The following is a 15,881-nucleotide window of genomic DNA, read 5'->3' as shown; positions in this document are numbered from 1 at the left end:
CTAAAAACAGAACAAAAAACAAATTTGACATACCGATACAAAAATAATGATGTTTTTGCAATGTACAGACCCCAGCTAGTGAACTAGCACTCTGACTTATTATAAACACGAAACTGAGATTCAATGAGGTTAATTAGTCAGCAGATATAGCAACAACACAAAACTTAATTCAAAACCTACACATAGCTAAGTCACAACCCATCTACAAGCATTCCCTTCCTTAAACATAGAAATGTTCCCGCCTTGAATAAAAAATCCAAGTGTGCAATGCTGATGGCGACCACACACCATTCCCTGCATGCAAAGTAAAGGGCCAGTGTGTCGTCTCTGCAAAGTTAAGGGCCAATGTGCCGTCTCTTTTGCCATTCTGTTGAATCCTGTAACGAAAAATTTCAACCTGTTAACGGCACTTGGCAGCCGTGCATGAAGTTGCGGGCTCATTTCTTGGCCGCGGCGACAGCATTTCGATGGAAGCGAAATGCATAAATGCCCACGTGCTGTGTAATGTCACGCACGTTAAAGATCAATAACACCGGTCGAAATTAACACAATGCTATCGGTCCGAGCTCAAACGTGACTTGAGACTTTTTACAACACAAGAGACAGCTCTAAAATGAATTTCACAAGCTTTAACCGGTGTCAAGATCGCAACTTATTTAGACAGAAGCAATTCGGCAAGCATGTTTATGCACCGATAATATTCGTTCAAAACTTACAGAAAATGCCTTTCACTGTGGCCGCGTGTGTCGCCCAGGATGCGTCTGGCTTGGCTGAAGCTTTAATAAGCTTGGTTATTCGCTCCGTTTTTCCCCCGGGCCAGGAACACATGCCGTCGTCAACCCAGGAAGACGGCACGACTTCAACTTCTTCCGAGCTCAAAAATTCTACGATGGCAAACATCTAAAAAGAAACAAATCAATCAATACATTTTTGCATGTCACATATGAGAGGAACATGATAGCTGTCACAGCATGTGGACACCGAAATAATTAAGTTTTTGAAACCCTTAATCACACAGGCAGCATAACAACCCAAATACGAGAGTCGGAAACTATAAATGAGAAGGCCGGGACAGAACTTGCAGCTTGTCACGAGCAAATTATGAAATAACTCAAACTCTATAATAGTTGGTTCAATTTTCTTTTAGCCATTCTTTCCCTAGTTGCCCCGCAAAATCGGATACACAAACACAACGCAAGATTGCATGACTGCGTGTCCAAGGCTAAAATGACCTTTATTTGGTGCTAGTAAAATGGCAAGAGAAAAGAATACCAACCTTTTCGCAAATGCGGGAAGCAACGTGAACCAAACACCGCCACACGTGCAAGCTGCAAATCAAGCGTGGTTTGCACTAGCACGTAAACCTGCCAGTCGATCTTAGTTAAAGCTTGTCTTGGCTACGATCAGCTTGTAACGCCGCACAAAACTTTTTCTACTTTTACAGATGTTTAACAGCAGCAACATCATCGACTGCGCGTTTATTTTCATAGTATGGCAAAAATACTCGCATTTCATCAATTAATATTTGTTATAAAAATAATACTTTTGTTTGCAAATATTTTAGTGCGGTCTCTCACCAGCCAAGACGAATCAGAAGTTGAGCCGAAAGACGCTTCCATAGATGTCAGCAAACAACATGGCAGACACGCTGGAACAGGCAACGTACTAGATTACCTGGGAACAGGCAAGGCTAGTGTTAAAAGTGAGCTTCTGCGTAGTTTCAGGCGTCGTTTGAATCTGCAGTCGGTTCTGTGCAGCAAGAATTATTTTGTCTACCGGTGTCGGCTGAGCCAACGTTTTTGTACTTTGCTGGAACGATCGAGTTTGTGCAGATAGTCTGGCCATTGTGTTATTTTCACTTGTGTTGGTTGTGCAGCTGTGCTGCGTGACTTAGCTCCGTTTGTGTATGTGCTTGTGTGGCGCACGCGCGCGCGCGTGTGTCTGTGTGTGTTCGCGCGCGCCCGACCAGCAACGCCCGACAGACAGGCTTGACTGAGAAAATCCGACTGGACAGTTCTGCACTTTCTTTACGATATTCGCAAGTGCATCATCTCGAGTTTCATCACTGGCAACTTAAGCAACACAACTACTGCTGCTAGAGACGTGTTGCACGTCTTTACATATCTGTACAGCAATCATGCCAAAGGCTAAGGACAAGCGCTCGCTCACGAAGAAAGCGTGGCATCAAGCAAAACGTGTTTCCGCCGTAATGCAGGACCTTCAGAATCCACAAATTAAACATGGTTCATCTGAAAGCCGGATTGATCAGTCAAGCGAACATTCAGGCCCTGAATTGGCTAACGCATCAAATGCGCTCGTCGAGGACCTGGCCATTGCTAGCGACTACCCAACTGTTCCTAGCGAGGCAGAACATCTTGTGCCACATACATCTACGCAGCCAGATGACTGGGACCTAGTCGACGCCAATAAGTCGGAAGGCACCGAAGAAAGCAGTGTGACAAGCCATGCAGAAGAACCTGGAATAGGCAATTCTGTAAGCAGCTTTACCAAAAGTCTTCAGAGCTGGGCAGTCTCTCACCGCATCAGACAGACTGCTGTAACTTCGTTGCTAAGAATACTGAAAAAGCATCAGTGTTTCAGTGAACTGCCAAGTGATGCCCGCGCCCTTTTGAAAACCCCTAGACAGCCCGGAGCCAAGATTGTTGATATGGGCTCTGGCAAGTACTGCTTTTTTGGTTTGTTGAGAGGTCTACAACAAGCTCTCAAAACAGTGGACAGTATGCCATCAACCATCTGTCTATACTTCAATATCGATGGCCTTCCGGTTTCGAAAAGTTCTCGCACTCAGATTTGGCCAGTATTGTGTCTGGTCACGAACTGTAAAGGACAGGACCTGTTTCCTGTTGGGGTCTTTGCAGGCGACACAAAGCCACCTGATGCAAATGAATTTCTTTCGCAGTTTGTCGATGAGCTGTTGGCATTAATACAGGATGGCATCACCATGAACGGTTCAAACTACTGTGTACAGATTCACAGCTTTGTTTGTGACGCTCCTGCCAGAGCTTTTGTCATGAAGACTAAATCGCATACAGGCTACTCCTGTTGCCCACGCTGCACTGCGGAAGGCAAATATGTAAATGGCAGGGTGACTCTGCCACCAGTAGCTTCTACACCAAGGACAAATTCCTCTTTTAGAGATCAGACAGATGAGGATCACCATCGTGGGGCATCACTTTTGTTGAGACTGCCAATAGATGCAGTCAGAGATATCCCTTTTGATTACATGCACATGGTCTGTTTAGGTGTTGTGAGGAAGCTAATTCAGCTATGGCTGTCTGGACCACTGACAGCTCGCATTGGGCCCACTTCCCGAAAGGAATTGTCCGAGAAAATCTTGCATGCCAGCAAATATGTGCCAGCAGAGTTCGTACGAAAAGGCAGGGCATTAACGGAATTCGACAGGTGGAAGGCCACCGAGCTTCGCCTTTTCCTGCTGTATACTGGACCTGTTGTTCTCAATGACATTTTGCCAACTCCACTGTATTCAAACTTTCTTGTATTTCACTGTGCCATCGCCGTGCTTCTTAACAAGGACCTCTGCACCGAACAGGCATCATATGCACAGCTCCTGCTAGAATGTTTTGTGAGCACTTTTGAAAAATATTATGGCCAAGAACAAGTGTCTTTTAATGTGCACTGCCTCCTTCACCTTGCAGACGATGTTCGCCATTTTGGTTGCCTTGACAATTTTAGTGCATTTCCCTTTGAATATTGTCTGCAGCAAATTAAAAGAGAACTCCGCAAACCAGGAGCTTTGCTGCAACAGCTCTACTGCAGGATGGTCGAAAAAGAACAAGCCCAGGCAGAGTCTCAACTGTGTGGTGTTAGCAATAAATACAATTTCACAGGAGCACATGAAAAAAGGCTGCTGCCTCCAGGGTGCAAGGCACCTGAATATTCAACTCTCAAAACCAGCAACTTTAATCTGAGTTGCAGCAGTCCGGACAACTGCTGCATTATTAATGACCGCGTCATTCTGGCAAATAACTTTGCCTTTGACGAGAACACATCCTCCCCAGTTGTGATTGGTTGTGAATTCCTGGTGCAAGAGAACCTTTACACAGAACCTCTAGAATCATCAAGGCTTGGTGTTGTTATTGTGTCTGAGCTGTCCGAATCAAGGCACTGGCCAATTAATAACGTCAAAAAAGCAGTCTCGCTGCCTTTTGGACGCAAGTCAGTTGTTCTTCCGTTGCTACATGTGTAAGATTGTAACTTCTTATTCACAGACCCTGGCCGGCGTTCTTTAACGGCTTTTGACAATGTCAAAACGCACAGTGCCCGTGCACTGTGCGTTGTCAGTGCACTTTAAAGAGCCACAGGTGGTCGAAATTATCCGGATACCTCCACTACAGCATCCCTCATAACCTGAGTCGCTTTGGGACGTTCACCATAAACCATCTTGTTCATGTTTAATACTTAAAGGGACACTGAGGAGAGCACTATTAATATTTTTTTATAGTAAAATCCGATAGTTCGGCATGCCATGGCTTTGTTGCCACTTGGCCGGCAGCAAAAGATGCATTTATTTCTAAGAAATTTGGATTCGAAGTTGAAAAACTTTTTCCCGCCGCTCTGATTCAAACTTGGAATTCTCCTATAACGACACAGGACCAAGTGACGTGAAACATGACGTGCGCATGACGTACCGCAGACTCCGTGATTTCTGGCGGCCAGCAGTGCGGCCTAGCAGCAGCCGAAAAGAAAGCTACCGCCAGCCGCACGTTGAAGGCATCTATCGGCTATTGCGGCCGTCGCTACAATCGCTTCGATTACGTTTGCACTGGCGTCTTGCCAGCGTTACGATGGATCTCGTTCTCGAAGTCGTCAACGAAGTTCTCGCAAAGAGACACCTTTAGCATACCATGTATCCTTGTTACCGCTAGCGGAATACCGGGAGCCCGCCTACCGCCGGAAAACAGGCGCTGATTGGTCCCGATGCTTCAGGAGCGCGCGTAGCTGCCGGGCACGTGGCGCCATCTGGCGACGTCAAGGAGATTTGCGCATGCATTGGCTGCGCCTCAGGGATTTTTGTGGCTTCTCGGGTCCTAGAGTTGCTAGAACCATTGGTTCTAGCAACACTGCTTTGTCCTATGACGTCATCATGCTTGTACTTGCGAGTTTGGCCTGTGGCGGCGATACCTGTATTTTTGTTCTTGCTCTTTTCTACGTTACAAGAGCTTTGTTGTCAGTATGAGTGGCGTTTTTGTAATCAGGAGCTGGTATTCTGTCGATACAAGCCAACTTCAATTTCTCCTGAGTGTCCCTTTAACAGAAATGTTCTTGTATAGTTCTGTAAACTACATCTTTGTTTCTTGTGAAGCCTTATAATGCTTTGTATTCTACTATGGACTGTGATGTGTACGTCTTTTTGAATAGTGATCATGTCGCAATAAAATATATCTCTTGAGGCAGATCATCAGATGCCTTTGTGGACCAAATCTTAGCCTTGCAAAGGCATGTAATCAAATAACATGCATGTGTTAGTGCACACATGTAAGCATACTTACACGTGCTGTTTCCACATCTGTGACATGCATGATATCTGTATGTTGGTGATGTGGTGAGTGGATAATTTAAATAATTATGCCGCTGACTAAACACGTTGCTGAAAACATGCTTTCACTTCTACCATACACTCCTCTTCACCCGGAAACATATATTAATAGGATGCCTTGAGAAATACAATGCATATAATAATGGAAAAATTATCTGTAGTAGTTAGACGTCTGTGGGACAGCTCTGCAGTGGAAAAATACCACTGGTAAGAGAGACATTCAAATTCATTTCATGGAATGTCTTTAGCCAGGAACATGATTTAACTGTCCGAGATACACATTGCAACAACAATGCTGTGGCCTAAGTTATAGAAAGCATGATGTATGCACATAATTAAAAAAGACAGTACACACAGTACTTTAATATGGGCCCATAAAAATAAAATGTCTTGAGCTGCAATGATGTTCCCACCACTTCTCTTTATATCTTACTAAAAACATCCTAAGATATTGTGTGGATATTTACTTGTTGATATCCACATGCAGTAGTTCACATAATATGCACAGAATATCAACAAATGACATAAGACGTTAAGACCATATGTGGACATCCTCCGAATATTCATGGTTGGCTGGGACGGGTATTAGAAACGAGCGACTAGCCCAGCTGTCAACGCGTAGCGCTTACCGAAAGATGCACCTGGCAGCATGATGGGGTGGTATAGATACAAAAGAATTTACCATGAATCCTGGTTTATAACTGATTCTTAGCCAAGAAGCCGAGGACTGCCTCTCATTTTTCCTGAGGGCATAGCGTCTTTAGACTGGATACCGTATCTTTAGAGACTGACCGATTGCGCTATAATTTTCCGCCAGCGGCTTTACGACAGTCGGTGAACAATGCTATAGATCCCTTGGCCGCAGTGCGCTTTCAGAAGGCGTGCACAATAAACGTTGACCAATATTTGCCCCCGATGACGTTCTGTCTGTGGTGAGCCTTTGTGCACCACGCTGGTGCTTGCGAAATACAGAAAGGAGTCTGTATAACTTGATGGCTAGCATCCTGTCGGATCGACTTATTTCTTGACCATCTTGAAGAGAGGCATGGCGTTTTCTAATACTTGAGGCCTGTGTACAGAAGGCAAAACACATGCCTAGAACAACCAAACTGTGTGTTCCACAGCTCCCAAAGCCGCTGCGACTAAGAAGGCAAAAAATGACGATAAAATTCTATGAGTTTAGCTGCACATGTTTACATCCAGACCATTTTTAACCAAATCTTATCCCTAGCTATCGCGTATTGAGTCCGAAACACGCTCAGAACGTGTTCTAGACATTCGTTTTGCCCTCTGTACTGTACGATGTCAGTGCATTAAAGAACCCCAGGTGGTCGAAATTTCCGGAGCCCTCCACTACGGCGTCCCTCATAGCCTGAGTGGCTTTGGGACGTCGAACCCCCCTAAACCAAACCAAAAAAAAGAGCCCCACGTGATCAAGGTTTTTAGCAGGTCTTCGGAGCATGGTATCTTTTTTGTTGAAAGCCAGAACTGGAAATACGGTCGTTAACACCGATTCTTCGCTTTTTTGTGCACCACACCGGTGCTTGCGAAATACTGAAAGTAGTCTACATAACCTGATGCCTAGTATCTTGTCTGAGCGACTTTTTTGCCTACCTTGAAAAAAGGCATCGCGCTTTCCAATACTTGAGGCCTGTGTACTGTGCGATGTCAGTGCACGTTAAAGAACCCCAGGTGGTCGAAACTTTCTGAGCCCTTCACTACGGCGTCCCTCATAGCCTGAGTCGCTTTGGGACGTTAAACCTCCATAAACCAAACAAAAAAAAAGAGTCCCACATGGTGAAGGTATTTATCGGTTATTAGGAGCATGGAATCTTTTTTGTTGAAAAACAGAATTGGAAACACGATCATTAACACCGATTTTCGCTTTAGGTTTTACCTGGCTTCTTTTGGTTTGCTGTTTGAGGCAGGAACGACTAGGGCATTCTGAAATGCTCGCAGGACGGAAAAGTAAGCGAAGCGTATCGATTCTCGGAAGCACGCACTGGGTAGTTTCTAACGCCGTGGGCCGCGAAGCGTCGGCAGCGCAATGTGGCTATAGTCGGATACAGCTCAAGTCTGCAGTGAAGCTCCGCCCACACTCAGCCTCCGAGCACAGAATTCCTCCACGGCGAAAAAGTAGTCTGTGGCTGAAACATTTCTTGTTACGTGAACAAGAAGCTTAGCACAAGAAAAAAGTTACGAGCTCTAGAATTTAGATACGCGTATTGTTTGATGTAGTCAAACATTAAAACGCTGATTTTATTTACTGTTGCGACTGGCCAGCGCAGTAATACAGGACGCCGCGGAGCACGGCGCAGTGTTAGCAACTGCTGTTTTTTTTTAAGTTGTATCCTACTATAGTTGTAAGCTCGCGTTGTCCTTTGGCTCTTTGATGCGTGCAGCTGTTGTGAAATGGAGTTTGTTTATTTCCGCTCCTGACACAAGTACCACTTGAATAGCAAAAGAAAAGAGTTGTTTTTTTCCCCGTCGGCTGGAAGTAGGACGTGCGAATAAAAAAACTGCTCGCTTGCGTCAAAATTATAGGTGAGCGAAGAAAATAAATCTGGTCGAAAGATAACGTTGCATTGATAAACGAAGTTACTCCGCGCAAGATGCGCTAGGGACTGGACAAGAAAGATTTATGAAAGTTGCTACAATACACGGCTTGTGCAAGAAACAAAACAACCACAAGGGTACATGGAAAAACCTTAACAAACGAAGCACAACAAACTCGGCTCGCACAGGAAGCTCATTTGCTGGTTCCCTCGCCGCTGGTCGAATCGAGAGTCTGATTTAGCGTCTGTTTTTAGAAGGCACTCGTTCGCGTTCGTGCTCGCTCCAGTGTAATTTTCTTCCGTTGCGAGCTCGTCGTGCTAGGCGTTCGTTCAAAAAAAAAAAAAAATGAAAGCTTTCTTTCGTTCCATCTTGTTTTTTGGTTTTAACGCTTTTATTTTTTCCCGTTTTTTCTTATCAAACACAGACACGTGTGCAAGCTGTCGTGTTCCAGAAGACCCCCCCTCCCTTTGCCGAAGGAATCTTGTTTACTTTTCTCCTTTCTTAGGAGGCCAATCGATAAGCCAGTCGGCTTAGGAAATTGGCGGTCGTTGCTGCTGGCATGTTTTTATACGCGCGATCTGGCCGATGTGCAATTTCAATGCAAAAAAAGAAATGAACCTACTTCACTAGGCCATTATCTCGCCTTTGAGGGTTTAAGCTGCTCTGCCTCCGAACAAATGCCGTGTATTTCAAACTGAAGAAAAAGCGCGATACAAGCGGGAGCGTGGGAACGAAACATTTATTGAGTGAGCATTAAACACGAATACTTAGTTACAAATGTGTAACAATGTAGGGGAAATGCATATCATCAGAACTAAACGGGAAATCGCATCGGCCATCTGGAACCCTCACCAAGCATATCTAACAAACGCCCTCGAAGCTGTGCAGAACAGAGCCACCAGATTCATTCGTTCCTCGTATTCATACGACGTTAGCATATCATCTCTATAATTGCAACCAGATCTATCTAATCTTTCTGCTCGCCGTCGCACTGCCAGTCTCGTCTTATTTCACAAGTTTTTTTATTCGCCACTCAGAGAAGAACCCAACATCTGCGCACCCCCGTCGCGCAGATCCCATCGCATCAGTCACCCTCTTCAAGTTTTGCGCCCACGTGCCCGTACTACTGTTTTCTCTAATTCATTTTTTTTTTACGAGTAGAAGCTGACTGGAACGGCCTTCCCCACGATATCGCTGCCATCACCTGCCCTGGAACATTCGTGACTGCATTGAACACCTGTACTTCATAAAAACCCACCCCTTATGTAACACCCCGCAAGGGGTCTTTAAGGAAAATAAAGTGATGTGATGATGTGATGTATCGCTGCAGTTTAGGCTTGAATATCCCTTCCAGTGAAAAAGATGTTTTATGCTTGTCAATGCAAGCGGTGAAATACGTTTTGTCTCTAATATTACTGTCATTTCGGAATATTCGAAGCCCACTTGACGCGTAGTGTCATATGAAATTGGAGAGTAAATGTACTACAGAATATTCACATTGCACTGTTTCGAATAATTGCGAACCTTGGCAATTTATTTAGTATCAACCATTTAGCGCATTTTCTTAGAGGTTTTCACTAGATTTTATGGTATGAATGCGGACATTTAAGCCAGACATAGTGACAGCAGTCTGTTGAAAACATTTACCGAGCGCCTGATGGATTTTTGTACTACTGCACGCAGGGAACCATGAATAAAATAGTAGACATGGGCTACCTCGTGTGGAGGAAGCCATTGACAGCTCTCCTTCTTCACTTCCTTTTCTTTTCTTCTGTGGATCTCAGAGCGCGTTACTGGCAGATTCCTGTGCATTTTTAGAAGTGAACGTTTCTTATTGCATGAGCGATATTACAGAACATGTTCAGAATACAGAAAGGGGTCTAAGAGCCAAAGACTCTATGAGGTATCCCTTGTCATCATCGTCATCATCAGCCTGACTACGCCCACTGCAGGGCAAAGGCCTCTCCCATGTCTCTCCAATTATAAATAAAAGTAATAATAAAAAATATATGAAGAAACTGCCTCCTCGGCATAAAAAAATCGCTGTTAATGCGCATGATTGGAACTAATCAGTAATCAAAACAAATTGGCAATAATTTATCTGGAGGGCGAATTATTTTTAAACGTGTGGAATGGACTCGATTCTTTGGCGCAATAGCTTCTAAATGGGTGAACTCGAGCAGCATTGTTCGAATTCTTAATACTCGTAATTTTGCAGAGGCGCCGTCAGTTTTGCAAGCTGTTATGTTTTTCCCGGGGCACGGCACTCCCAACCCAATGGAGCCAAATAGACCAAGACAGCCAAATTTTTCCTTCCCACGCCACCCTTTCGATTGTGCGCACACCTGGACTTATAGGTTCTATTACGGAGTACGGCACAGCGAAGAAAAAGAATTTGCTTGTCAGTTTCTAGTGTCGGCATTTGCCAGAATCTTGCCGATTTTCTCCGCCCCGCTGAGTGCTTAAGCAACATTTTTGCTTGTGGTAGTTGCCCCGATATAGCTTGGAATGTAAGGTACCCACCAGCATAGCAATGGCAAGGTTTTCTAAAAACCTTGCCCATGTAAAGCGAGAAACTTCTGGTGTTCTAAGGCTGCCGAGATGCCAGCCCATCAAAGTCTGTTTCCCCTGTTATTCACTAAGGAAGCAGGTCATTTTAGAGGGCAGTTCGCAGTTTTGTAAAATTTAACTGCCATCATTTTCTAAAAGGTAAAAAAAATTGCGGAGTATTAAATTTGTTATTCCTTGAAAGAAAATGTCAGAAAATGCACAATCTGTGCACTCTGGATGCAACGACTGAGGAGGAACGTACAGAGGGCAGAACACAAATAGAACGACCGAGTGAGCGTTGCGTAATTCTCAAAGCCTCTGTGGCTAAGAGTGCAAAATATGATGGAATCCTATGAGTTTATGTGCACGTGCCTGCGTCCAGACAGTTTTAATCAAATGTTACCGCTAGATACCACGTTTTCAGCAAGAAATACGCAAGAACGTGTTCTAGAAAGCGTTTTGCCCTCTGCATGCAAGTCACATGACTACCGACTGCTCGCTAGCTCTCAAGCCCTTCTCTTCGAGTGCGATGTCTTCTATAGAGTACTATATAAAGGGGCGTGTAAAGCGTAGGAGCTACATTTGCACGAGTATTTTAATTATTTATACATGAATTTATGAATAACCCCTGCCTAATACGGCTCGTTGAAGTTTTGCTTTCTTCCCATTTTATCTTTCACAGGAGCTGCTGCCGTCATTACATTCAGGACATTGCCCGCAGAAGCGTTCGGGACTTCCAGTTGGTGACGCTGACTGCGTTAGTAAGTATATACTCTCGTTCACTTCTCAGATGCGACTTGGGAAAGCGAATCACGTAGGCTTCAGATCCCAAGGTCTTATCGGTGCGATCCGGTGGGATCCCGTGCAAGCCTCCTAGAGTTGCCTCTGTTGAGTGTCCTCTAAAGAGACAGTGAAGACAACTTGTGGCATATCTGCTCTGAATAGTCATTGTTTCTAGGGCTCTTTCTCGCTATGTATATGTTTCTCGAAAAGCAAGATGCGGGTTCATTGGTCAGACAGTTGGACTCAAATATATTATGTCTTATCCCGTCACGTGAATAAAACTCGTGATGGAGAGACCTAAAAGGTCTTTGTGAGCACGGTTTTGGGAAAGAGAGGCGGACTAACTTATTGTCGATGTGCTGCGCTCAAAAAAAGGGGGGGTTTGACGCCCCGCGATGCACCTGCGGAAACAACTGGAGCTACCGATACATTTATTCCACTTTTTGCCGTTAATAATTGAAAGAACCTGTACGTTCCACAACAGTCCACGTCATTAGAAAGCGGTGAACTGTTGATGTAGGCCGAACTTCAGCTTTTCCTTAGTGCCGCCTTCTCCGTTTTTATCCTCTCGGCAAAGGTACCCCGCTTTGTGAAGTAGTGTGTCCACGCTATTCAGTTTCTGATTTAGCCGTTTCCTTGACCTCAATTCTGCCGATGTTTGCGTTCAGCGCCGCTTCCTCCGCTACGAAGAATTTTCAAATTGAAGGCACAGCGCACAAAGGACGGGACTAAGAAAGAGACAAATACAGCAAGAATTTTCGCACTCTACGTGCGGAACAAAAATTACCTTTTCTTATTGGCGGGCTTTGCATACATGTTGACGGCGTCGCAGTATGTATTCCAATTTTTGTACTCACTTGAACCCGCGTCCCATTGTTATGGCAGCGATATAAATGGCGTCATTACCATGTCAAGTGAGGTACAGCCAGCAGCCACGAATTCGAGCTGCTCTTGCTGTTGAAAAGTCTTTTACTCGGTATATTTGCAAAACGAACTTACTTATAGCTAAGAAACTGGAAAGCATTAAGGTGAGACTGTTTGGTCAAAAAATTCAGTTTTGAGATTTTTCAATCATCTGATAGAGAATTTCTTTGTCTTTCAGAAAATATATTTCACTTCGGTATTCGCTGTTTCAAAAATATTTTATTGTCATTTTTCTTCAACACGTTGACAGGAAAAGTGGGTGTGTCTCGACCACTGATCTCCACTGTGATCTCGACGCAATCTCTTCGTTTCCGATACGTGCAGAAAGTCAATGCTCTGAAGGTTTCGGTTTCGGTTTTTAATTTATTCTTGTCAGTAGTACATTTTTAAGCCACTAGGACTCCTTCTGTTTCTCTTTTGTTTATGGCTGCGCGCTAAACTTTGACGCTGTCCCCTTGTGCGGTCGATGTACTAACAATGAATCTGGGTGAGGTGTCCTAAAACTATCTTTGCCAGTCTCAAAACAGTTGAGACAGCTGTCGATGATGCAATTACATGCTTTAATGACGGAAATGTAGCGCGAGGAAGGGTGCTGAAACATTTGGGAGCCACCCCTGGGCCTCTGTGTGTGTCAACGCTAGCATCTATAGACAGACGGAGGGTAAAAAAAAATGATTTCAAGCTGAGATCTGAAGCGAAACAGGAAAGAAAGGACCGAAGAAAGAAAGAGAAAGGATATGACGATGCTGCCACTTTAAAAAACTACAGCCTAGGGAATTTTTGAAGAATAAAAATGTTTTCAAACACTTTACCGGCGTTTTTCTCGAAACAACATTTTTGGAAGTTTGTGTACCGTTTTCTCGGGAACTATAGGGCACAAGCAAACAAAACTTCTGTGAGGTGTTAATTAGTGGCAGTTACATAACTGGAACTAGAATCAATAGCCTAGGTGCATTTTTATTTTTTCTATCATAAAAAGACCGGTCATAAGTGGCAATTTTCATGCATCGGCAAAAGCAAGAAAACGTAACAAATCTAGTTTTCGTTGTAGGAACATAATTCTAGTTCCACTTCTGTCAAGCATTTGTTGCTACCTTTGTACAAAATTGGAATATTCTGTGGGTGGTAGATCTTAAATAAAAGGTACAAAGGTATAAAAAAGTAAAAAACAAAAATAAAAACCTGCTTCAAAATTTAGAACTAATTTTTGACTCTACTGCAAGCTGCGTCGATCTTCAATATTCCTTTCAAATTTTATGACCATAGGTTTTATTGCTACTGCTGTACAGCCAAATTTTGGAACTTAATTTCAAAGTATCACCCCTCCTTAAATAATACGTGATGAGCCGAATGAAATCTCCAAAGAACCGCCGGCGTTGCCGGTTGAAAGCGTGGCCGAGTATCCTACGGTACATTGGAAGTTCGTACACTCAATTAAGGCAAAAAAGCTGGGCTAGTTGGTGTTTGGATGGAGAGGACATGGTAGTAGCGCTAAAAAACAGGGACCACAGGGTAGACGAAGACAGCACAGGCGCTAGCGCCTGTGCTGTCTTCGTCTACCCTGTCGTCCCTGTTTTTTAGCGCTACTACTATAACCTCTCAACGTGCACTCCAAACACAAAGGAGTAAAAAGAGAGTAATCTGTCTCCTATTGCACTCCCTTTTATGAAAGGGGTGCGCGCTAGAGGACATCTTACACCCTTTTTACTCCCATATAGGTGTATTTGCTTATAGAGTGTAGGGATCAATTAGCGATTACGGATTCTGGCGGTGCTCAGAGCAGCACCGGTTGTAGGGGCGAACTTCCTGCACACTTTACTGGACAGCAGAGCGTCACTTCATAGATCATTCAAGCGCGACAAAAAATCAAGAACCCAACGCGGAAACGACAGAAGCCAGAGTCGCTGGCAAGGCACCGAGAGGTGAAATTTTGCTGGAAGGCGAGCGTATTGTCTGGAAGAAGATAAAGGAAAAAAACAGAGCGTTATTCGCGCCTGCCTTATCTCACGTTCGCGGGAGAAGCGGGGAGGCTCACCGATCGATTCCGGGCGCGGTGAGAGGTGCGGAATTAGGCCCTAATTTCGCTTCGACCGGCCGCGCAGTCGAGGACACGTCTCGAAGCACAACAACAGCTTCGTGCTCGGAGGGGCCACGTGTGTGCCACTTTGATTCTTTGCAGCCTTGCTGGCTTCAAATGGCCGTCCTTCTTAGTGCGATCAATATTCTAATTGGGTTGCACTGGTTTTTCTCCTTGAGGTGCTGTGCACTCCCTTACAAAAAAAGTTTCAGACACTCTATAGAGTGTCTATACACTTCTGTCTATAATGTCTATAGACTGTCTATAGACAAAAGTCTATAGGCAATACAAATTCCATAGACAGTCTATAGACAATCTATAGATTTATGGCCATACACTTTTAGTAGACTTTTGTCTATAGACATTGTATAGACTATGAATAGACAAAAAGCAATATATATAGGAAGTCAATAGAGTAAATAAGAAGTTTATAGACTGTCTATAGATCATTTTTATAAGGGCTGTTCCTGATTTCTTGGTAAATATGCCAGAATTTCCTTAGCTTAGGGGGCAACAGCGCAACAAAGGCCAGACACGCAGAAGACATGCGCTGACTAGCAACTGATTTTATTGAAAGACAGAACGTGGAATATATGCAGGAAATAAAAACAACATCAAAAACCTAGTGAAATGAAGCTATGTCATGTGGGAGGCAAGATAGTCTATTTCTTTGTTAATCAATATCACGGAAGGGTGGATGACGTAATTTGTTCCCTGATTGTGGATAAAATACGCTGCCATGACTTCGCGCGTCACCTTGTCCTCAAGGATAAGGTGACAAGGATAAGGTGGCGGGCGAAGTCATGGCAGCGTATTTTATCCACAATCAGGGAACGAAGTGCGTCAGCCACCCTTATGTGACATTGAATAACAAACAAATAGAATATCTTGCCTCCCACATGACATAGTTTCATTTGAGTAGGTTTTTGTTGTTGCTTTTTTTTCCTGCATATATTCCACGTTCCGTCTTTCAATAAAATCAGTTGCTAGTCAGCGCGTGTCTTCTGTCTGTCCTGCCTTTGTTGCTCTGTTCCCCCTGAGATGAATACTTACCAACTCGCCCAAATTGAAGCTTTACTCAAGTTCCTTAGCCGCTCCTCAGTTGAAGATGTGCTTCATTTGTAGATTTTTTGTCAGGCTGTGGCGGCCGTAGGGGTTACAGAAATTGTGAGCGCTCTGCCCGCGTGCTACAGGACAGAAGCTTTAACACTGCAGATATTGCTGCAAATAACACCAGTATGCGGGTGCAGAAGGTCGAGAATCCCTTTTCTCATAAGTCGTACATATGCGATTTTTGTCGAGAAATTTGACAAGCTAGCAAATGTCGTAGGTGGTCACTTTTATTAAAGAATACACTCTGTCAATGTTGGTTTAGTTGTAAGATAAGAGTCTGATTCAGTTCAGTTGCCCTCT

At 44.1% G+C, this 15,881-nt stretch overlaps 1 protein-coding gene across 1 annotated transcript in view; it reads left to right on the top strand.

Moving 5' to 3' along the window:
* LOC149367333 (protein O-mannosyl-transferase TMTC1-like) overlaps positions 1-15,881 on the top strand; it is a 228,414-nt gene that overhangs the window by 143,969 nt on the left and 68,564 nt on the right. The window contains exon 5 of the mRNA XM_089555018.1: positions 11,367-11,445. Within this exon, the coding sequence (XP_089411144.1) occupies positions 11,367-11,445 (79 nt within the window). The remainder of the gene's footprint in view (positions 1-11,366; positions 11,446-15,881) is intronic.

The sequence above is a fragment of the Amblyomma mixtum genome, chromosome 1, assembly GCF_055824585.1.
Source record: "Amblyomma mixtum isolate Tamu chromosome 1, ASM5582458v1, whole genome shotgun sequence".
NCBI classification, from domain to species: Eukaryota; Metazoa; Arthropoda; class Arachnida; order Ixodida; family Ixodidae; genus Amblyomma; species Amblyomma mixtum.
The sequence above is the reverse complement of the archived record's forward strand: the minus strand, read 5'-3'. Positions and strand labels throughout refer to the sequence as shown.